The sequence below is a fragment of the Zonotrichia leucophrys genome, chromosome 4, assembly GCF_028769735.1.
Source record: "Zonotrichia leucophrys gambelii isolate GWCS_2022_RI chromosome 4, RI_Zleu_2.0, whole genome shotgun sequence".
Classification (NCBI taxonomy): Eukaryota; Metazoa; Chordata; class Aves; order Passeriformes; family Passerellidae; genus Zonotrichia; species Zonotrichia leucophrys.
Window position 1 is genome coordinate 17,912,765 of NC_088173.1, and position 23,631 is coordinate 17,936,395.

Consider the following 23,631-nt stretch of genomic DNA (forward strand, 5'->3'; position numbering starts at 1 on the left):
TATGTCTCTCTTGGAGTCTGGATCTTCTGCAAATGCAATTGTGACACTCACGTGCTTCTGGTCCAGATTCAGCAATCCCCTTTGGGAAGTTCAGATACCTCCACTGAAAGCAGAGGCTACCCAGAGAGCTGGCCAGAGTGCTTGTGCTACATTCAGTCTCATAAAAATGCTGCCATTGGTCACCCAAAACTTGCAAACTTCACTCTCACCTTCAGGGGATTTCAGAGCACAAGAAATGACAGAACATGGCCTGCACCTTACCTATGTTACATGATGCCTCCTGAGGAGAGGTGCAGTACTCGAATTCCTGTGTGATAAGCAGTTTCACAATTACACTCTGCCTGACTGAAAGCAAGTAAAAATAAAGACACTGAGCGCCTCAGAACAAATTACTGTAAAAAATAGCAGTCCCAATGTCCTCATCTTCACTAGCACTCAGTGCTTAGGGAATACTGAACCAGCTCTTAAACCTACCAATCTCATTCCTGATTGCTTGAGATACAACTCTTACTCAGCTTCTGCACATCCCATCCTGCCATTCCTGGTCCTGCCACACTACCCCTGGTCCCATCTGTAGTTCAACAGTCACAGTGTGCTAAAGAAGCCCTGACAAAGATCCATTTCACTCAAAGCCCCCACTTATGCCCAAGACCTTTGCAGAGCAATCACAGACTTATAGAATGGTTTGGGTTGAAAGAGGACCTTGAAGACCACCTAGTTCCAGCCCCCCTGTCATGGGCAGGGGCACTTTCCACTAGACCAGGTTGCCTGGAACTACATCCAGCTTGGCCTTGAATACCTCCAGGGATGCAGTGTCCACAACTTCCCTGGACAACCTGTTCCAGCATCTCACTGCTTTCACAGAAAATACTTTTTTCCTACTCTATGGAGAGTGGCTATGGAGAGTACCATGTAATCTGGATAGTAATTAATGAAACCTAAAATAGAAAGTCTCAGATAAATACCTGAATAAACTGATATCAAAGAAATCTGACCTTGATTTTGTAACTTAAGGCTAGTTTTGAAGCAAGCAAAACAGTCTCTTATCATTAAGATTACAATCACTTCCAAGTAAAAGAAATATTCTTAAACTAAATTGCAAATCAAGCTGCTGCATTACCTAAGGGGATGTATTTCAGTCTCTCCCACACTCTAGAAATTGAAAACATGTTGGCACTAGTAACCTGTGCAATAAAAAGAACACAAAACCATATCTGCAGCTGCTTGCTGCAGAATAACAGAAAAGCTGTTAGAGGGCCCTTGATAAGACAGAAGTATGATACAAAGCCTCTTAAATCCTCTCCTTACAGACAACACACTAAAGATGACAGAAAAACTTTAAACTCAGAAGAGCAAGAATTTATTACAAGGTTATTACAACTAGACCAATCACCATTTTCAGTAGAAGAAAGCTGAAGCAATCACAGAAACACAAAATGGCTTGGGTTGGAAGGAACCCTAAAGATCTCTTAGTTCCACCTCCCCGCCATAGGCACCTCCTACTAGACCAGATTGCTCAAAGCCCCATCCAGCCTGGCCTTGATCAAGTAGGACAGAACACAAAGAAGCACAAAAGCAAGTATCTTCCCACACACTGCATCTTTTCAAGTGTAGTTTTGCTCCTTGCTAATTAAATGGCTTCTTTGTTTCATCCTAGTTCAATTTGTCTGGTCCCCAAGGAACCAGAGACCACAAGAGACCTGCCTGCCTGCACTGATCCTGGCTCTCTTCTTGACACAAACTGAGGAAAGACAAATACTGTACATTACACAAGGTAAGTCAGCTTAGGTTAAGCACTTAAGAGTGATCTAACAAACCACCAGCTGACCCAGTGACTGCAGAACAGTCTGCCACCAACAGCTTCTCAACCACCCATAGCCTTCCCTCCTTCTCTGCCCAACAGATAAATACATTTCTGCATACTGCAGCCTACATTGTCATTAGTATGTATTTAGCATGGTAGTTCAACTACAAACTTCTGTAGAGTATCACCCACATTAATTCATTCTTAAACAGAGACTGCAGTGACTCAGAGCTCCAAGCAAGAAAAAAGCACCTGTTAGTTATATTTACCCTCAAATACACCATATGGGTTACTACACCATCGATGAGACACCACACAATTAAAAAAAACAACCAAACGAATTTGTATGCAAGTTGACTAATTTCATGCTAAATCCAGCCATTTGACATTTTACTGTATTTTAGTTGTTCAGAACGCTGTTGTGATAACAGCCAACCCCCATGAAGAGGCTGAAGAGAAGGAGAGCACCAAGCCCTGGGGTACAGCTCTTCTACTGCAACACTGGGGAGAAAATCTGCTCCTGGTAAGCAAAGCCCAGCAGGTTCTGACCCATCTTTACAAAATAAAGTCTAGTTCCTTGTCTAGTCTTGAGAGCAGAGACACAGAGGACCCAATCAATTCCAGTTTTCCTTCTTTTCCTAATGCCACTCTCTACATCAAGTCTCAGTAGATGTCAGGTTGCATCTACACACAGAAAGGCCAACACCTATTGCCTAGAAAGTTAAACCTTTTTTCACTTAAAAATATAATGAAAATAATTCTTTTTCAACTCCTCAGCCTGGAGGATGCCTTGCTGCACAAGAGGATCAGCAAGGTGACTTGCTCCTGAAGCTGATGTGCCAGCAGCTGCAGGTATCACAGGAGGGGTAAAGCAGCACAAGAACAAGGCATTTCTGAAAAACAAGCACATGAAACTGGCTCCTAGGGACACAGCCAACTCCAGAACAATGTTTAAACAGATGAAGGCTATGGGAAATCTCCAAATACTCAGAATTCTGGTCAATCTAACCAATATCGTCATTGCTCATTTCTGTAAACATTTACTGCTACGTACTTAGTTCAAATGCCACCTTCTGGTTTCCTTTTCATTTCTCTCAAATTTCCAGTTTTGTTTACAGTGCTGTGATGAGGACGATGCCATTACTTACCCTATTTGAGAAGGGCAGAAGGTGAAGGTAAGAAATTTTTCCAACTCTTTCTTCCAGGCAAAAGACAAATATCAGGAAATCTCTTTAAAAACTGGACTGCAGAAATGATGGCACAAAATGCAGGAGGTATTTATCCTGTCTCCCTCCTCCAAGTGATTAGGAGCATCACATTTGCCCAGGGCTACGTGGCTTGGAGCAATATAATCAGATTTTGAAAACAATGTTTAGTCAGAATCATACTTAAGCTGTAGCAAATTGCTTCACAATACTTTGAATAACTAACACCTTTTCAGCCTATGATGCAAGAGAAAAAAGGGAAATACATCATAATTAGACAACTGTCCACAACTTTTCTTTTTAGAGGGATTTTATGAAAGCTTAACTGGAAAAATTCTGAGTATTAAGAACACAATGGACAATTGCATCATCTCTATGCTGAGTTGAGTGTAAGATGTAGAAGGGCCTCTAGATTTCAGGTCTTCATGATTCCTGGAGTATTTCTTACCCTCTTTGTTAAAAAAATTAAGAGGTTAAGAATGATTTTTTTTTTACTGTCTTTGCACTGCAATGAGAGGCTAGCAAAAGAGGACTTTTTTTTAGTAATGTAGATATGCAACTTTATTGATTAATAAAAATTAAGAGGAAAAATAGCCTGAGTACTTGAAAATAGTGTTGTATTGATGTCTTAGCCACACATTATATGCTGATCCATGCAGTCTAACTCTTTCTACAGTATTATTCTATTGATGCCACATGTTTACACTGTCAAGTGCTTGGCAAACAATTCCTGCAGTTTTTGCAACCAAATGGAAGAAAGAGAAAGCAGACATGAGAACAGAATAATTAGCAGCAATATTGCCACAATCCAGAACACCAACGCCTCTCTCACTTGGATGTTTTCTCATTTCACTCCTGTGCTCTGTGATCCTCAGCAAGTACCACACTCACACTCAGTGCTTTGCTACAATTGCTGAGAACTTTATTCCACAGCCCTTAATAGCTCAGCAATACCAAACATCACCTTCCCATCCCAAAAACCTCCTTCATCCTTTTTTCCTGGGAAGCTGGGCCCTCCAAGATGAAAAGGCTTAAAACACAGCATCACTCAAGAGCTTCAATACAAGATTTGTTCTCATCACTACATTTCAACATTAAATGAAGCTTGTGACCTTTCCAGTTGAGTCATTGTTCCTTCCATGTTCCGTTTCACTCTAGGAATATCCTTCATTTTATGTATATGTTTCAATGAGATCTTAAAAATAGAACTCATGTTTATTCATATGGACGTTAGGAATTATTAAGAATTTCTAATATGTCCTCTGTCCATTTCATTTTCTTCCAAAAAGCAAAAATTATTTTTCTTTTCCTGTGTAACACTATTATACAGTGGACCAGGAAGTAGCAAGGCTTTTAATTTTGCCAAGACCAAACCCATTTTATAAATGTTCTCTATAAATTGAAGAAAGAAATAGATAAAACTGTTTCTTTTGGACTGAAACAATCAAAATTTAAGTAATTAAGTTTTAAGCTGCAGAGATAAGCAGGTAAAAACAAGCTGTGCTGGTTTTGGCTGGGGTGGAGATAATTTTCTTCCCAGTGGCTGGCATGGGCTGTGTTTTGGATGTGTGCTGAACACAGGGCTGATAATGGGGAGATGTTTTTGTTATTGCTGAGCAGGGCTTGCACAGAGCCAAGGCCTTTTCTGCTTTTTGAACTGCCGTGGTGGAGAGGGGACACAGCCAGGACAGGTGACCCAAACTGAGCACAGGGATATTCCAGACCAAGTGGCATCATGCTCAGTGTGTAAAGTAGGGGGAAGAAGAAGGAAGGGGAGGAACATTTGGAGTGATGGTGTTTGTCTTCCCAAGTTACTGTGATGGGGCCCTGCTCTCCTGGAGATGGCTGAGCAGCTGCCTGCCCATGGGAAGCAGTGAATTCATTCCTGTTTTGCTTTGCTTGTGTGCTTGGCTCTTGCTTTCTGTATTAAACTGTCTTTATCTCACCCTGTGAGTCTTCTCACTTTTACTGATCCAATTCTCTCCCTGATCCCACTGGTGGGTGAGAGGGGGAGCAGCTGCCTGGGGCTTGGCTGCTGACTGAGCTTAACCCACAACACAAGCATTCACTTTGAATTAAAAGAGTTACCATATATAACCCATAACTTTACTATAGAGAAAATCCAACTTCCATTATTTTTCAGAAAAAGCCTCAGAAAGAAACAAGAACTATCATCAATTGTCACGTTCTATGTGGCTGAGACCAGCTTCTCTGGCTCCTCAGGCATCAGCAATGAACACTGCACTGGTTCAAGCCTGCAGAGGAACTTCATTCTTGTTCCTCAATCATCTGGGACAGATGGATATTTAAAAATCATGCATTTCTTTTATATAACTCAGCAAGTAAATGACATTTACAATATAATAAATCCATCACTAATGGACATGCTTGATCAAGAGATGCACTTTTCTGTGCTGTATCTTGTCTGCCTCAATTTTTAGAGAGAGATATGTCAATCTCATTTCATATTTCTTGCTATTAAGGAGCAAACTGCATGATTAGATTTTCGTTTATCTTGAAATATTGTAACCATTCTCAAGCTTTACCACAGTCTACTTCTGTCTTTTTTTAAATTGCTTTTTAGAATTTGATCAACTTTACCATTTTGAAAACTTCTTCAATGAAACAGCCAGCTAAAGCTAAAAACTGCATTGTACACAACTTATACGTACAGTCCAAAACCCGCTTCTGCAAGTTTCATCTGAACTCCCAGAAGATTTCCAAAATTCAGAGTATTTATGTAATTTCCTTGTGTACTACTTGACTAGACAAGAGAAGGGAAATAACTTGTGATCAATTGTGTTCTCTGTGATTTGATCTCATCTTTCCTTGGCCCTTCATTCCTGGTCTTTCCTACATAGGAGAATGTGTGTGGTGTTTGCCAATAAATTAGTTATAGTCTACTGAACCATTGAGGTAAGACAGGTTCTTATCTGCACCAAATACTTCAAAAAACCCCAAAAATCAACACAGCACACACATTTGAAGCATAAAAAGGAAAAAAAAAACCCTGCAGCAACACTAAACTAATAAAAAACCAATATATTGAACAGACAAATCAATCTTGGTAAATGGACGGCTCTTTCTGCGATACATACAGCTAGTGATATTGTTTGTTTTGCTGTGAGGTAAACATGATGAATATAAAAATCTATCTTATAGCCCTGCTTTAGAAGCCACATAATGTGTTAGCACAGCTGGGATATCTGCATCTTTTAGATAGCCAGCAAGAATGCTATAATATAATCCACAAACTTCCTAAATGGGCTCCACTAAACCAGCCTGTGCTTCCAGCTTTGCACATTTCTCTGCACTTGCCATGCAGTATCTTTTATTTGGAGCATGGAAGCCACTGTGGGCACCTTGAGACCATGGGGCTGATCAGAAAGGTGGCCATGCTGCATCTGAACTTCAAGTAATGCACTGCCCTGATATTTACTCTGTCAGTGCAGATGATCCATGGTGGTGCCACAATATGACCTTGAAGCTGTGTGAGACTAACGATCAAAACATTACTCTCCAAATCAACACTGGGAACTGACATCCCACTGCCTTCTCCTAACACAGCACCAAGGATTAACTTCTAGCCCTGAACACCTTCTGAGGGACTTCCTTACATCTGGCAGATCCTGAAGAGACTTTTAACACGACCTTTGTGCTTCCAGCTCCGGTACACTACGGCTGGCATTTCTGACCTCACACCTGGGGAAGATGCAAGTGGACAGCACTCTCCCATCTGCACTGACTCCCTAGCAATGGCACTGTAGCATTCCACTGTTCAAATTAATGGGTGTACAACACACACAAAGACACCTGAAGGTCCTTCTTGCTCAAAAACAAAATGGAAGTCAGCTTTCTCAGCACAGTGCCTCTGTCTGCAGGATACTCTCAGCATCCAACCAGCATAGCAACAGGCATTTCTCTGCAGCAACACAATCTTTTCAACAAATGTTCACTTCTTGTTAGCACTTTTGTTATGAAATCTGAAGTCCTGGCAATTCAGACTCTCCATGTAAATACTGAGAATGGAACATTGGCTAAAAATTGATCTCAAAATGTCAGTGAGCCTTTCCTCAGGGTATAATCACCCCAGCAATGCTATTTCCATCTGGAGCGACTTCCACAAGCCCTAGGCATGTGCATTACTTGTGGTTTCCAAACAGAGCTGCTAATAACTGCATTTTTGAAAACTGTGCCCTTCACTTACTGCATCTTCCATAGAAGAGACCTTACAAAGTCTACTTATGATCTATCCAGTTCATTAAAAGGGTGTTTAAATTGGAACACAGTTCACTGAATCAAGACCTTTACGTGCCAGCCTTGCACTTCAACTTCTAACAAAGACAATTTTGTTAAAGCCTGTCAGAAAACTCAATTCAAAAGCTTGCTGCAGTCCCTGGGAAAGAGAGTCTGTTGTCTCTAACACAGCAAAATCTGGCCCGTAGCTGGAAAATGAAGAGTCAGTAAGGCAGCTCATACTTTAGTTTGACTGGGGAGTGAGCCAGGGCCTCCCAGGAGGAGGAACTGCAAAAGAAGAAAATTGTCAGTATTGCAATCTCCAATATTGAAGAGAAGCTACATACATCAGGCATCAAATACCACAGAAGGATGAACTGGCAAATGTACCTGGACAGGACAGTAAACAGTACAGAACTGTTTACTGTACATCAAAACAGAATCAGCAAAAGAAACCAAAATCCACAAGGATGATACTCTAATCAAAATACACTCTCACACACACACATCCACTGTGTTTTGCTACTGTTCAATAAACTGCAAAATTCTTATATAGAAAATGGTAAAAGAAAAGCAATATAAAAGAGCTTCTTCTGTAGAAGACCCTACATTCCCATGGTTGTCAGCCATGCCAGCATTACTACTGTCAATAATCAGTCACCTTTTGGGATGATGTGCTTTCTTTTGAGAAGTTCTTACACACAAATGACAACACCACAACATAAGAGCTCTGTTTAAGACTGCCAAGTTTGCAAGTTATCCAAATAAACATTTTCTCAATACGTGACTTTATCATCCAATACAGACTTGGACAAACATTGTAAGTTAAGATAGAAAAAAACAGATTGATTCACTCTTGCACTAAATAGTTCCAGTAAATTATATAGATAAAGCAAAACAAACAAACAATGCAAAAATTCCACCACAATGTGAAAATTTTCACTTTTCAATTCACTTCAATTAAAAAAATAACAGCTTAAAAAATAAGGTAGTAGGCACCTTTGCATTTATAATAATTTCAACAGAACATGAACAGCATAAGTCTATGCATTAGCTGTTGCTTCAGACAGAGTGTTTTACCTGGCTATAGCATATTTTCCTTTTGTTTAGTATAGCACTTCCAGTTCTTTAATTCCTGACAGTATGGCAACTGCAGATTTGTAAGGGATGTCAAATTTATGTAAGAGGTAGCAAAGGAAAAAAAAAACCAAAGAACACTTGCCCATTCTTCCTACAGAGTGAAGAAGCTCAAAGCTAACTTTCCCATTCGATTTAAAAAGCAAAGTTTGGGAGGCTTCTGAATGTCAACACTGATACATTACACTGATGTTTATCTTCCCATCACTGCAGATATACAGCAAAACATGAAGGGGATATTTTCCATCTCTGCTGCAAGGAGAACTGTGGAACAGCAGAAATATGAATTACAAAGATGCACCCAGTTCTTGCAGATGATTTATGAAAACTGTATTTTTTAGCTGCTGCAGATGAGCTGCCTTTAAATTTTTGTTTTTACTAATTTGTTTTGGATTTAAACCTCTGTCTGATAGGTGCTGGGTATTTCAGGCTGATGCTATGGAGTGGGATGGCTACATTTTTGCAGTTTACTTCCACTCCATGCATTTCTGTCCTGTCTGCGTGCCAACGCGAGCACCTTGACACCCTTTGCAGGCTGAGCTGGATCAAGGACTCCCCACAGACAGCTGCATGAGCACACCAAACGGATCTGGCATCCATGAGCAGGGCACACAGCAGTGCTGAGCTAGCTCAGAACAGGAGTGGGGCAAGCTGCTGGAAGCGAGGGGTAGCTGAAAACCAGAATGCCTGGGAGCAGCAAAACACAGAGAACCCTGCTGCCTGCCCAGCTGTCCACAACCATGACCTGGGCACACGCACACAGGGGCTTGGGGCTGCCTGTCCTCAGAGCCCCTCAGCACCCCTGAGGGACACCGGGGACAGCAAGCATGGACACCGGGGACAGCAAGCATGGACACCGGGGACACTCTGCAAGTACATGCAGAGTGGCAGGACAGCAGCCGCCTGACTTGGGAGGGTTGGTTCTTCTGTACCTTTAAAACAAGACTACACAACTCAACTACAACACTACACTGAGTCCAGAGGAGGGCCAGAGGGATGGAGCATCTCTCCTATGAAGGCAGGCTGAGACACTGGGGTTGTACAGCCTGGAAAAGAGAAGGCCTTGGGATGGCCTCAGAGCAGCGTTCCAGTACTTGAAGGCACCTACAGGAGACAGGGAGAGGGACTTACAAGGACAAGGGAATGGCTTCCAGCTGAGGGAGGGTCAGTTAAATTAGATATGGGGAATTAATTCTTTACTGCAAGGGTGGAGAGGCACTGGAACAGGTTGCCCAGATGCCCCATCCCTGGAAGAGTTGAAGGCCAGGTTGGATGGGGCTTTGGGCAAACTGGTCCTGGGGAAGGTGCCCTTTCCCATGGCAGATGATTTTTAAAGTCACTTCCAATCCAAACCATTCTATGGTCCTTGTGAACAAAACAAACACGAACAAACCTTCCCCACCAAGTTATTCTCCTTAAGCATTTCTCCTCTTTTGGAGGAGACCCACTTGGCTTTGCTGAGAAACCAGAGGTACAAAAGGCAGAACACTTATGGCCCTGAAGCATTTAGGGTCAGATACTCTTGGTGTGTTAAGAGCATCAGAAAAAAAACCCAGCAGAATTGCTCAGCTGAGTGGTTTATTGGGCCAGCACCCCCAAATCCTGTATCAGAAATAATCTAACTGGAAATAATCCAAGTAGGAGAAGCCCACAACAGTAAAACAGATGGTCTGGGTGAGGGGTGCTGCTCCTCTTCCACAGGAGCCCATGAGTGCTCTTCCAGGGATTCCTCTGCTATTAATGGTAATGCAGGAGCACTGTTATGCTCTACAAAACAAAGCATGCTTCTGTTAAGTATTCTTAGTGATATGAATCTCGCTTTCTTCTTTCAAGCCAAATCTACACACACAGGATTATTTTATCTCTTACTACAGAATGAGAGAGTTGCAGGTTCTTAAATTCATGGAGGAGAGGGAAGATGTGTATAACCAGAGGCGCTCCACTAGGAGAGGGCACTTCTCTCTTTTCAGGAAAGCTCTGAGTATCAATAGAGTTTTCATTAAAACATTTATCTATATAACTGGTGGCTTTCACAGCATGATGATTTGAACACTATTTCTATGTGTCCAGAATTACCCCTTCCTTAGAAATTGCACCCAAATGTCAGGCAGAACTCCCTTCCATGTTCTTGCTTACTCTTGTATCCAATCTTTTATGCCACTCCAGCTAGATAAGAAAGGGTATTAGGGAATGTGTCAGCCTAGTGCTGGTATGTCTTCAGTCTGCAGACAAAATAAATTAAGGAACCAGAACTTTAGAATAAATACATTAAGGTAAAGGAACATCATGGAGGTTAAATGCACTGGGATAAAATTAGCACCAGTTATAAAACATTTGAATTGCCAAAACCGGTCTTTTTAATTTAGTTTAAAGTTTCTTTGAATACTATAGACAGTACAGTATAAAAGCATTTAAGGAACATTAAGAAATGACAGAATTAATAAATACATGTAGGGCAGAAAATGGACTTCCTACAGGAAAGCTGCTGGGGTTTGATGTTAGGCTATGAATAGATCTACTAAAAATACACTGCTGAAAAGTTTCCACATGTAAAGCCAAAGTGACTTACAGAATATCAGAAATCTTAACTTCCTCATCAGTAATACTCAGCTTTAAAATAAATGCCCATGCATTTTAGGAAATATATAAAAAATATGATGCTCTGCAATAAAGAAATCTTAGCTTGGAGAATAAAACAAGGAAAAAACCCAAACAATTATTTCTGTCATGCAAAAGCATTCTCATCAACGAACATGCTAAGGCATCAGAGTGAAGTTTATTATTTTAAGTGAATAAAATATATTTTTAAAGCACATTTTATAGCTAAAAATTATAATGAATTCTGCTTGCAACATTATGCCTTTGGTAACACTAAGTAGTACATTATGGTTGCTAGATAAATTATAGATAAAAGGTCTGTCTGTTTCTTAGAAATTAACAGCTGTGAAGCCATTCTTGAAAAATTATGATTATTGGAATTAGATTGCAAACAGTATTTTGACAAGTTATCGGTACAGAATAAATTCTTGCAAATATCATACAAGATAAAACATGTTCAAAAACCTGTTCAATCTGCCCCTCCTTTACAGCAATGCTAACTGGCCAAGTCTATCAGTAAAAACTTCGGTGCTTAATGTTTAAGGCTCTTTAATCATAGACATGAATTGTAGAGTTTGAAATGAAAACTTAATTTTTGCATAAAACCCTTAGCATGTGACAAACCTGTAGGAAAATATATTGCCTAAACTATTATAAAGTCAAGAGGAGAAGTCTGACCATTTATCTTTCTTCCTTACTTCCATGCCACTTAATACCTTATTGCAATGCAGGAAAATTCTTAAGCTGTTGAATAGGGGGTTGTGGGAATAAGCTTAATTAACTCCCCAAATTCCCACACAGAATGAATGATGAAAAAAACCAAAATGAACAGGAAGAAAAGAAACAGAGTAAAATGAGGTATTCATCCTTCAGATGAGGATGAGATTGGAATAAGAACATGAAATAATCAAGATATAAGTAAGATCAGCGCATCTCACTGCACTAACACGGACTTGTGCTGCCTGCAGTCAATCAGTGATCACAATCAAGGCTCCTTGTAAGGATCCAACCATGCCTCTGTCACCTGATGCAAACATGCAGGATTATTTTATAAAGTTTATTTTAAGGAAGAAAACCACATCCTTATTTCCAGTAAATACAAATGTTAAGAACTGAGCATCAGTGTCTCACACACCTCACTGTGAGTCAAGCAGACTCTCTGTTCTCTGCTTAAGAGCAAAATCATAACTGGGTACCTCTGATTACCTGCAGTCCCTGTGTGCATCTCACCACACACACACATGTGAGTCAGCTTTGATTTAGAAATTATGCACCCCTGGGAAATATTACCAAAACAAATGCCTCCCAAAGAGGCACAAGGCATCTCTCAACCACAAGATCTAGGCATATGAGAATCAGAGAAAAGGGGACATAGGACAGATGAAGTGTGCTCAAGGACAACAGATTTCAAAGAATTTTAATTATTTCTAAAGTAGGCCAACCCCCAGGACATATCCATTTCATCCAGAAAAATTAATCCAGCCTGCTCCCTGCCATCCTCTTTTCCCAAGGCCCCTCAGGCATACACAAAGATTAAAAGCTACATGAACTATCCTGGCAGTCTGCTCCCTTTTATCACAACAGCTTGACAACTCCCCTGTCATCACTAGTCTTGGTAGAAGATAATAATGGGAGCAAAACTTGTTAACTCCCTGAGAGGTGACTGATGTGCCTATTCATGCAAGAGGTAAGCCTGCTCTCCAAGACAGTAACTCTGCATCTTGCAGAGATTTCTCCCCCACTGTTTCTCTACACAAAATAATGGTGATGACTTTGACACTTTGCACACCTACTCACTGCTCTGTCAATGAGCACTCAAGGGTCTCATCATCCACTGCCAAAGCTGGGCCAGAACAACCAACTGGAGTCACCCCAAGTTTGGCACCAAAGTCTTGTCCCAGACCTGATTCCAGTGTCACGGACAGCTGCTCTGGCTGAGGATGGTTTTCAGATGATTTGAAGGATGACATTATGCCTGGAACTGCTCAAAGAGCTTGACAGCCTCACTGGCAGGTTAACATTTCTTGGCCTTTCTTAGCCCAAACTTTCCTGTAGTGTTTACATGAGTAAAAAAATAAGCACATATTTAAGTAAACACAGTGAGGGACAGAAGACTCACCAAGATCACATACATATGCATCCAAGGAACCAATTCCAAGTCTTACTTCAGACACCCAGGGCTGAAATACCTCTGCAGAGAGTACTCGAGAGTACCACTTTACTAACTTGGTTAATTAATGCTGTAGGAGTACCTTACTTGCATTGACTGAAATGTCAGAATTTGGAGCTGAAGATCTCCAAAAAGCTATCCAAAAGGAGCAGGAGATTCTTACCACTCACCAACAAGAGCTGAGGCACAGGAAACCCATGAAGCATTGTTCTGCATTTGAGGGCTCTTGGCTAAGAACTCTGTGATTAGAAGTGAGTGATACATTTCCTATGGCTAGAATCTCATATTCCATCAGAAGAAGCAAACAACAAAACCCCACCTACTGCACCTTTCTGTCTCTGCTGTTTGCTGAGACACTGTTCTCATGCTGTCACTACTGCAGGTCCTGGCTCTGCACAGGCAGAACAAACTGCACAGAGGGGACGGAAATAAGGGTGGAAAACATGGAAGGGGCGAGGAAAAACCAATATATTTCATAGCTGTGGTTTAAAGCTTCTCATAGACTTTGAAATGTTAGAATAACACTGTGGGAGATGGAATAGCAGAGGCAGAGCAGGAGAAGCAGTCCAATAAAAGCAATATATTACAAGCCTTGAAGAGCTGACTTCAAGGCCTCATTTAACTGAGAGTGTAGCAAAACTTGTTTCAAGACTAAAGCGTGTAGAGAACAATTAATTTCCTCTGAAGACCCCATTATCTTAATGCTTTCTTTCTTGATCCTCTTTTCTCTATTGGAAAAAAAGAACTTTTTTTAAGACGTAGTTTCGTTACTTTTTTAAGGTTTTGCTTCAAAATGTTATTACAGATGAGACATTCTCTACAGCAAATTTAAAATGGTAAATAATTCTCTGCCATAGATAGAAATCTTAATAAATAACTCAAAAGAAAGACAATGCTTCAAAATCTCAAAACCATAAAGGCAGGAACTGAGAAATAAAATATGATGCTATGCTTTGGCCCTTTGTTCATTTATTAATGCTTAAAAAGAAAATGTTTTACTGCAGGTTAAAACCAAAGCAGATTTTAATCCCCAAACTGTGGCAAAAATGCGTGAATATGAAAAAGACGATACTTTTGATTTCATTAAAAACATTGTATTTTTTCCTAAAACACAGTATTTAAAATGATACCTTTCTGCCTTATTAACAAGATCAACTCCAGTCAGAATAGTTCTTGCTGAGCCATTTCCATTGCCAATTTCTTAAAAGACAACAAAAATAAGTATGAAACTTTGTGGGCTGAGCACCATGTGCTCATGCTGTAATTTCATTAAAAATTATATTTTGAGACTGACACCTGTAAAGCAAGTTTTCCACATGTAAGCTGGTATACTGTTTTTACCTTTTACCTTCCTTCAAATCTCTCCTGCTGCTCAGAGGTTCACACATCAGGGCTGACTGCTGCTATTTGCAACCGAACGTTCACCAAGGAAGTCAAAGGAAAATACATTGTAGCCTAGGAAAGCAAGGGCAATACTAAAAAATGTTACTGCGTTCAGGGATTAGAATGAGGGATGCAAGAAAACACCATAACAGAAAGAGCAGCATGCAATTAGTTTATTATAAGAGAAAGAAAAAACAAAAGAGCAATTTGTTCCCTTGCAAAGAGGCATGCTTATGCAAGGAGAAACAGGCTTATTTCCTGATGAATACAATTATTTTTAAAGCATCACCTCTTAATTACAAAAGTAGTCATTTATGTTTCAGTAATAATGTCTGTATGCAGCCTGGTAAGAAAATTATTTTATTTCCACATGGGAAATCCATGGATTTTCAGAAAATAGGAATTTTGTGCTATAAAATGCACAAATGTGCTATAAAATGCGTGGAAGGAAAGCAACAACCTATTTCAAAAACAGTTTACACTGTTTTGGGTTTTTTCAAATTTCAGAACTGCTAATTCAAATTATATTCAAATGAATAAGCAAATATTTCAAAATTATTTGATCCCAAGCAAAGGGAACACAACAAGGATGTTTGTTTGAAAAGCAAAGGTAGAATACAAGTATCAGCTTTCTTCTCCGTATCTTTGTACAGCTATTAACAACAAAATACCTTTTCTACAAAAGCACATATCTCCCCCACAAGCTCCTTCACAGAGGAGGAGGCTATAATTAAACTGATAAATCCTAATCTGCCACAAAGCACAATCTTAAACCATTTAAGTTTATAGAAACCCACTGAGTTTAATTTTTAATTCTACAACCAGTATTAATCTAAAAATCCAGAAAAGCCCCAAATCCAAGCCTAAACAGTAGCACAGGCTGTGAGGACATGCATGCTGCTGGCTGCTAACTATTCCCCTTTGCTGGGGGCATCTTCCTTCCTCAACACACCCCTGAGCACGCACTTAGAACTGCGGGGAACCTCACTCATCCAAACTGTGCCTAACCTAATGCACTGTGATGCAGAGGTGCACTGCGAAAGACAGATTCAAGCAAGATAAATTCCCTTTGATTTACAAAATATTAAAGAGAACTGATGGAGGAGGTGGCCTTTTGACCAGCATGAGCTCTACTGGAGTTGAAGCTGACCAGAACTAGAGGGGACAATAAAATGATTTCCTTAAAATACATTGTCAAAAGGCAATGCAGAAATGACATCAGCCTGTTACAGGAGGAGCATGGTGACCCCGCAGTCAGGGATACTGACAAGGTGGAGATATTTAATGCTTTCTTTGCCTCTGCCTTCAACACTGATGATGGACTATCCTGGCTGTGAAAATGTTAAACTGCCAGTTGACCCTGAAGATCTGAGGAATCTGCTGCTCCACCTGGATACAAATAAATTATGGGGCCTGATGGGATTTATCCAAGAATGTCATCACAAAGCCTCCCTGGGTGATTTTTGAAAGTTCTTGGGAATCTGTAGATATCCCAGTTGACTGGAAGTTGGTTAACAATGTTCCAGTTTTCAAAAAGGCCAAGAAGGAGGACCCTAGAAACACAGGCCTGTCAGTCTCATTTCAGTGACTGGTAAAGCTGTGGAGGTTATTCTGGGAAGTAATGAAGAATGCCTGAAAGACAACACAGTCATTGGTCACTGCAAGCGCAACTGCATGAGGGGAGCAAAACCCTGCTTACCAAATCTGATTTCCTTTTATGACAAGGTAACCCAAGCAGTTGATCAAGGGAAGCCAGTCAATGTAATCTTTTAGGATTTTCTTAAAGCTTTTGATACCATCTCTCAGCATCCATGTGGACAAAACATCCATCAGACAGCTGGAAAAGCACCAGTGGTGACATGACCCGAGGGAACGGCCTGATGCTGCGTTCGGTCAGGGGAGGTTTAGGTTGGATATAGGAAGAGATTTTTCACCCAGAGGGTGGTTGGGCACTGGAACAAGCTCCTCAGAGGAGTGCTCACACCACCAAGCCTGACAGTTCAAGAAGAGTTTGGAGAACACTCTCAGGAACATGGTGTGACTTTCAGGGACTTTGCAGGCTGGGAGTTGGACCTGATCACCCCTGTGTGCCCCTTCCAACTCAGAGTACTCTGTGAAGAATCACAGAGTATGTTGCTAATTCTAATGTTGCTAATTTTAAACTAATCGTCCAGAGCAGACATTTGTTTTCCATACTCACAGAGTAAATCTAGTAATTAAATATAACTGTTGCCAGACTTAAAGTCCTCTCAGATTATATGGCCTAGTTACTGTAAAAAGCATCCTCCCAGCCCCCCCCAAGGTAGAAGTCAAACCTATTAAAGTAACAGCTTATCCTGCCCTATTTCCACTTGGCAGTCTCCCGTAATGCTGATTTAATATCTGACAAAAATAGGACAAAGACGCTGTCATTTTTGATTAGAGAACGTCAGCTCAATACAAGCAATTTTAACTCTGCTGAGTCTGGGTTAGGGAAGGTGAATGCTGCTTGGCCATGTGGAGAAAAATCTACATATCTACTTCTGTCCTCCTGATGATCCAATAAGTTTTTTGCAATAATGAAATTTACTAGCATAGAATTTCTACTACTTCAGCTTAGCCATCCATATTCAGTAGCTTTAAAACTGAAAGTTAACTATTACCTAGAGTTTCATTTAAAAGAGGAATTTATTACATGTTATTTTCAATGCCCCACTATTTGGTGCCTAGGCAGCACAAATTACCACTTCTATTTTTTTTTTCTCCCAAAAACACAAATTACAGACTACCCAATTGATGGTGCTGATCCCAGTTTCTGTGGCGTTACTCACAGTTTATTCATTAGGTACTGCAACAGATTAATAGTTTTACCTGTGTGATCCCCAAAACAGATACAACTGCTACATTTTTGTTGCATTATCTTACCTAAGTGTGCAGGGTCACCTTTCATCCTATGCCGAGGATGCTGCCAAACATTCCCTGCATACTCTAGATCCCTCTGCTCCTGCAATGGGATTCTTGAAAAGCAAATGCCAGTCTTAGCTTAAGATCTTTGATTTTTCAGCTGTTCAGTTCTCTTACATTATTCACAAACGGTAACACTTGGGGCTAAATTAGGACAAAAGGAATCTTGTCACATACATAAAAACTGCCCTTTGAAGACGAGCAGACATATACATAATTAACAGTCTTGAGATAATGAGTTCTTTACCTAACTTAATACAATGGTTTTTGAATGACAAGAGAGTTCAAGAAATTTTGAATATAATTTATATATGTGTACTAAATTGTAGGTATTATACAGGCTTTCTTTTTTCCCCCATTTTTTCACATTATTTGCTCTGTGGTCATTGATTCTGCAACATAACTGGAAGCGTTTGTCAAATTATTTCCCTTTGAATATGATAGGGATTGGGGTTTTTATACTCTCCCAAGGGTGTCAGATTTTTACAAGCTTTTTCAAAGCAAATTTAGATAAAAGCACATATTAAAAAAAATATAATTTAATATCTCAAAACATTTTGCCTATTAATGTTGCTGGCAACATAAAAATTCCTGTGAGAAGTGAGGATTACTTTCTAAAATAGCAATACTTTGGCTACAGCAAGTTCATTACCTCACTGTGCACAGTCTTCAAGCCAAAGTTGTTGAGCATGAAAAGTTTGCCAAGGTGTTAATTTCTGGTGAATGTCACACAAGAAGTGGTGACTTATTACAGCTCTGATTGTAGAAGGCAGTGTGGCTATATCTAGCCCTGCACCTGAATAGAGCTTTTCAAACCCAGCTGATGAATGATTGTGTTCAGCTTCCAGATAATGCCAGAGTAGCAGAACTGATGCAGTGTCCTTTGTGTTGGTGTCACTCAATTACAGAAAGGCAAACCAGTTTAAAAAGTGACCTATGTATAGATAACTAAACATAACAATTGGAGAGAGATTATTTTGTCATTTAATCACTTCTGTACCACCAGGCATCACATTTTTACCAAGTTCAGAAAGCTCACATCCCTTCACTACTGAACACTACTTCCCCTTTTACATCTGATTTTTTTATCTCATTTCAATTCCTGCCTTTCCTCCAGTAATGATATCAACTGCAAATTGCTGTGTCTCAGTTTCTGTTCTAAGCACACTTACTCCTTAAGGGAAAGTGAACAATTTCCTCTGGGACTTCCACACAAAGAATCTAATTTAAACCACAATAACAATTGAAATTCAGTCTGCAACTTGTCATTAAGATCTCAGTGACAATCAAGCCAAGGTATACAGGATATTAGCAGTCCTTAAAGTGGGGAAGAAGGGGTGTCACCAAAAAGCTCAGAAAATGTCCATTCAGCTTTTATTTCTTCTTATTTTTCTAAAGCTTTTGCCTCCACATCATAAATTCTCCATCTTCTATTGACCATGTGGGAATTGTAATGTCTAAACTTGGCAGTTGGTGAAGGCCCATAGCCCCAGCTGCAAGATCATCATCTGGTTTCCTGAACTAGAGGGATGTGCTGCAACTGCCACCTGACCAGGGCACTCAGCAAAGCCTCCTGTCCCTATCCAAGGCCAAGCACTCTTCCCTCACTCTGGCATGGCTGCCATGGCATCTGGCAGCAAGGACAGTTGGCAGCCCTGGCAGGGAAAGGGGAGTACAGATGTCTAAGGGTGGCAGCACAAGCCACCGTTAAGCACATCTGGTACCCAAGACATGCACACTTTCAGGGGTGGAAGGAGGAAGGGGACAGTTGTCCAACACTTTGAAAAAACCCTTTCAACATGGTCCAGAAAGTCTGACAACTACCGATAAACAAATAAGACCTAAACAAAATCCCAGTAAAACATGTCACATACAGACACAAAATTAAATGCCTTCAATATATGGCAAGTTCATGGGTGGCTCAGGTGTTGTGGTTATGGAAAATGCTGAATTTACTGTAATGCTTCAAATCTGAAGCACCAGGTTCCCAGATATAAGGCCAAGCAGCCAGTGCCAAATTTTCAGGAAGTTCTCCTCATTACACCTGTGAACAGGAGAGACTATGGAATTTATTTTGTGGGTTTAGCACTCTCATCACTACATTTCTGCCTTGTGCAAGGTCAGGCACACATTTCCAGCAAATCTTTTACTACCTTACTAACCTCCCTCTGGACCCTAGGAACACCCTGGACACTCTTCCTTACTGTCCTTCATATAGACAAATGAATAGGGTCATTTGTAATTGGTCAGATCTGGAGAGATAAAGTTGACCTACAGTACATTTACTCCTTTAAATGAGCTTTCAACTTTTCAGTAACAAATCTTTCTTTACTGTTTCAGCCCATTGGTTCTGCCTGCTGTACTACCTACTCCTTGACAACAGCAGCTTCTGTACCTCTGAGGCTGATCATTAGCAACACATCTCGCTGGAGAACAACAAATACTGTAGCTGGGATCCCTGCAGCAATCTTGTTACCATGAATGGCCTCAGTGGTGTGATTGGAACATGGTGTGACTCCTGAGGTGTCCTGCACAGGGCCAGGAGCTGGAACTGATGATCCTGATGGGTCCCCTCCAACTCAGCATATTCTGTGATTCTATGATTCTCAATAATTTCCTGCTGGCTCCAGAACTGTGACCCCTTGATCCAGAAGACCAGAAGGTATCAGAAAGCATCCAAAAGACACAACATAGTAATCAAAGCAATGATTCTACCCAATTATCCTCACAGCCTTGCAATCCCTACTATCAGATAGCAGGTATCCTTCCTTACACAAAAGCAGACAAGCACTTAAGACTCTGAGAACAGACCTTCATATATTTTCATTGTTTCAATTTGATTTAGATTGGAAACTGAAAGTTCTTAAAGATCAGAGTTAGTTTGTCTTTAGATACTTCTGATATTGCAAATGAATACTTAATCTCTTACTCCAAATTCCACAAGAACTTTTTTCTCAAATGGATTCTTGGAGGAAGTTCCAAGTGAGGTTACCCAGAGAACAGTTCTGTCCTCCCAGCTTCTGCATAAGCATCAGTGAGAGTCTTCTATTGGAAAGAAAGGCACTGTCTGCAGCTATGTGTAATACTATTAGTGCCACTTGGTTGTAATTTCCTTCCTACTTCTCCACTTTCATTTTTGTTTTGAAAACTCTCTGTACATTTATCATTTTTACTTTCTGAAAGATCTCAGAAATCTTTTAAATCAGTAAAAAAAAAAAACAAAACCGCCACAATATTTGAAAGGATATTTTTTTAAAGGTTCATATCTATAACACTGAAAGATTTTCTCTATTGCCTATTGTCTGCTGCTGTGGGCAGGGAAACATTGAAGGTTATAAACATAAAAAAGAACAACACAGCAAATCTTTTCATCTTTGCATCTTTAATGCTTTGTTGTTATTAAAAAGTGCCCAGGGTTACACTGCAGAGAGGAAAAGGATACTGCCTAAAGTTAGCTTAAAAAGCTAAATTCTATTTTAAGCTGGTACTGTCTGACAAGGGATTTCATATTTGTTGGTTAGAGCTTTTAGCGCAAGAAAAGGGAGGAGGGTGTTGTACGGGAAGAAGATTTATCTGTCAGCTTTAGCTTAACAAAGTTTTGGGAAACTGACAACAAAGCAAACACACACGTTTCTGCAACTGAACAAAGAGCACAGCACTGCATTTCTGAGAAGCAGCTAAGATTAAACTCCTACTTCCCTTCTGCTGAAGCTGTACCAGGGCACACACTGCTCCCAGGTGCTGCAGGGAGCACACTCCAAGATATCAGCTGCTCCTAACACGATGCAGGGTATTGCAGGTCCTACCTCTGGACATAATCCTGGGCTCTGACAGCTTCCCACTCATATGCCAGAGCACTACTAGTAGCAAACAGTCATTACTGTTCAATTCATAACCCTTACCTGAGCAGCTTCTGAGGTGGAAAACACTCCAACCCAAACTCAGTAATAACAATACATGAACTCAGTAATAACAATAATGTTCCCAGAAAATGACGAAGCAGCATGTGTTACTTTCATATATATCACAAAGGCAAGTAAACAGCTGATCTAGCTAATTAATACTATATTCTGTTTAGATTTCATTTTGACAGTTTACTTAAAATAATTGTATTTGTTCTCAACAAAGACTGAATTATTTCCTGAGATGGCTGTCACAAATATTTCCTCCTCAGGTCAGAGACCAGGTAATCAAGACAGAATGCTGCTTTATCAGGGGCAGGACTGTAAAAACTCTTGCAATTCCTTTACTGATATACAAACCAGCTAAAAAACACTTCTTAATTAGACCTCACATGGGAATGGAAGTGAATACAAGGGTTCAGCTCAAAAGTCTCAGAGCAAAAGCCTTTAGGCTCATGAGAAAGGCAGCATGATGCATTACAGCACCGAGTAAGCTGCCACAGCACAAGCACACCAGGGCTACAATACTTCAGTGGTCACCCCAGAATAAGCATCTGAGGATGGTCACTACACAGCAATGTAAGCATAACTTTCTTTCCCCAAGATTGTCCCTTTGAATGTCTGTTCACAGTCCTTTCCTGAGCAGGAAAAGTAATTTGACTAGTTTTGGTGCAAAATGTCTACTGCCTGATATTTCTTCAGAGGTATACAAATAAATTCATGAAGATTTTTCCACACACAGAAAATCCCACATTGTGTCTAGAAGAACAGATTACAGAAACTTCACCACTTAATAAACTGCTTATCTTCAAAAAAACCGCTGTGGCCTATTATCTCAGCAGTAACTGCCAAGACACAGCAAACTGTAACAGCTTCAGAAGACAGAGCATCTGCTGAAGGAGTCCAAAGTCATTTCCAGTTCTCAAAAACAAGAGTTATGTCAACTCACTTGCAGTACACAATTATCCAAAGCAGCCCACTGAGAGGTCCAAGATCATTAGTGAACATATAATAAAAGATCCCTTTTTAAGATAATCACTGGAAAATTTTATGACTTTACCAAGATTATTTTAATCTTGGCTAATCTTACTTCAAGCAGATCTCCTTAAGTCCAGTTATGTTCCTGAGCTCTAAAACATCTGGTGAAAACGGAAGAATTACTTTGACTCCTTCTAAGACCCTGGTGTCAAAAGGTCAGATTATTTCCACCTGACTAATACAAGGCCACGGCAAGACTCATACTGCAGATCTGCTCGTCTGACATCCTGAAGCATTTCTGGAAGTTAGCTGAAGCGCTGCCCGCCTCGCATATCACCTGTGCTCCCACCATTTCGGCATGGGAGACCTGCACCACCAGCTGGGTAAATCCAGCGCCTTTTGGGCTTTCGGTGCTCTGCTCTTAAATTACCTGATCGGCTGCTTCTGCTCGGCCAAACGTGCCCTTTGGTTAGCAAAGCGCCGGGAAGCCGATCCGCGGCAGCCAGGTGAGTTGGCGAGGGAACACCTGCAGCCTTTGTTGAAGCTCTGGGGGACCTTAGCGGGACTCTCACCCAGGGGACACCGGCGCGGTTATTGAGGGATGGAAAGCCCCCAAAGGGAAGCCGATCCCACGCGTTTCGGGTGCCCACCGGCGCGGGGAGGTCCCGGGGAGGACGGGCCCCGGCGGGACGCTGCCCGCACCACCGCGCCGGGGGCGGGGGGGCTGCGGCGGCTCCGAGCCGGGCGGGGCGGACCGGAGCTCTGTCGGGCTCGGCCGCCCGGGGCCCCTCGGAACACGGCGCCCCCGGGCCCCGCCGCGGGCAGCGCCAGGGCGCGCCGCCGCCCGGGCAGGGAGGGACGCCGGCTCCGGGGGCCGGATGGGGCCGGCCCCGCCGCTCCGCACTCCCCTCTCGGGCCTGCAAGGCTCCGCAGGCCGCAGCCCGGGCAGCCGCCCCTCGCCCGCCCGCAGCCGCCGCCGGTCACATCCCGGGCGGCGGCCCCGCCACCCGCTCCGGCGCGCCCGCCCCAGCGCCCGCCGCGGCCGCGCACTCACCCGCGTCCGTCCCGGGAGATCCGGCTCCTCGGCGCGGGGCGACAGCGAGGACCAGAGCAGCAGCAGCCCCAAGAAGCTGCCCGCCAGCAGCACGGCGCGCAGCAGGAAGCCCAGCTTCAGCCGCATCCTCCCGCCCGCCCTCTGCCTCCCGCCGCCGAGCACGCAGCGCCCGGCCCCGCTCACCGGCCGCCTTCCGCCCCCCGCGGCACCGCACGGCGCGG

General features: G+C 41.8%; 1 protein-coding gene across 2 annotated transcripts in view; it reads right to left on the reverse strand.

Moving 5' to 3' along the window:
• Nucleotides 1-23,622, reverse strand: part of GALNT7 (polypeptide N-acetylgalactosaminyltransferase 7) — a 70,726-nt gene extending 47,104 nt beyond the window's left edge. For both annotated transcript variants that reach the window (XM_064710654.1, XM_064710655.1), the window contains exon 1: nucleotides 23,411-23,622. In XM_064710654.1, coding sequence (XP_064566724.1) covers nucleotides 23,411-23,536 — 126 coding nt within the window. In that variant the 5' untranslated portion in view covers nucleotides 23,537-23,622. The remainder of the gene's footprint in view (nucleotides 1-23,410) is intronic.
• Between the last annotated feature and the right edge of the window lie 9 nt (nucleotides 23,623-23,631).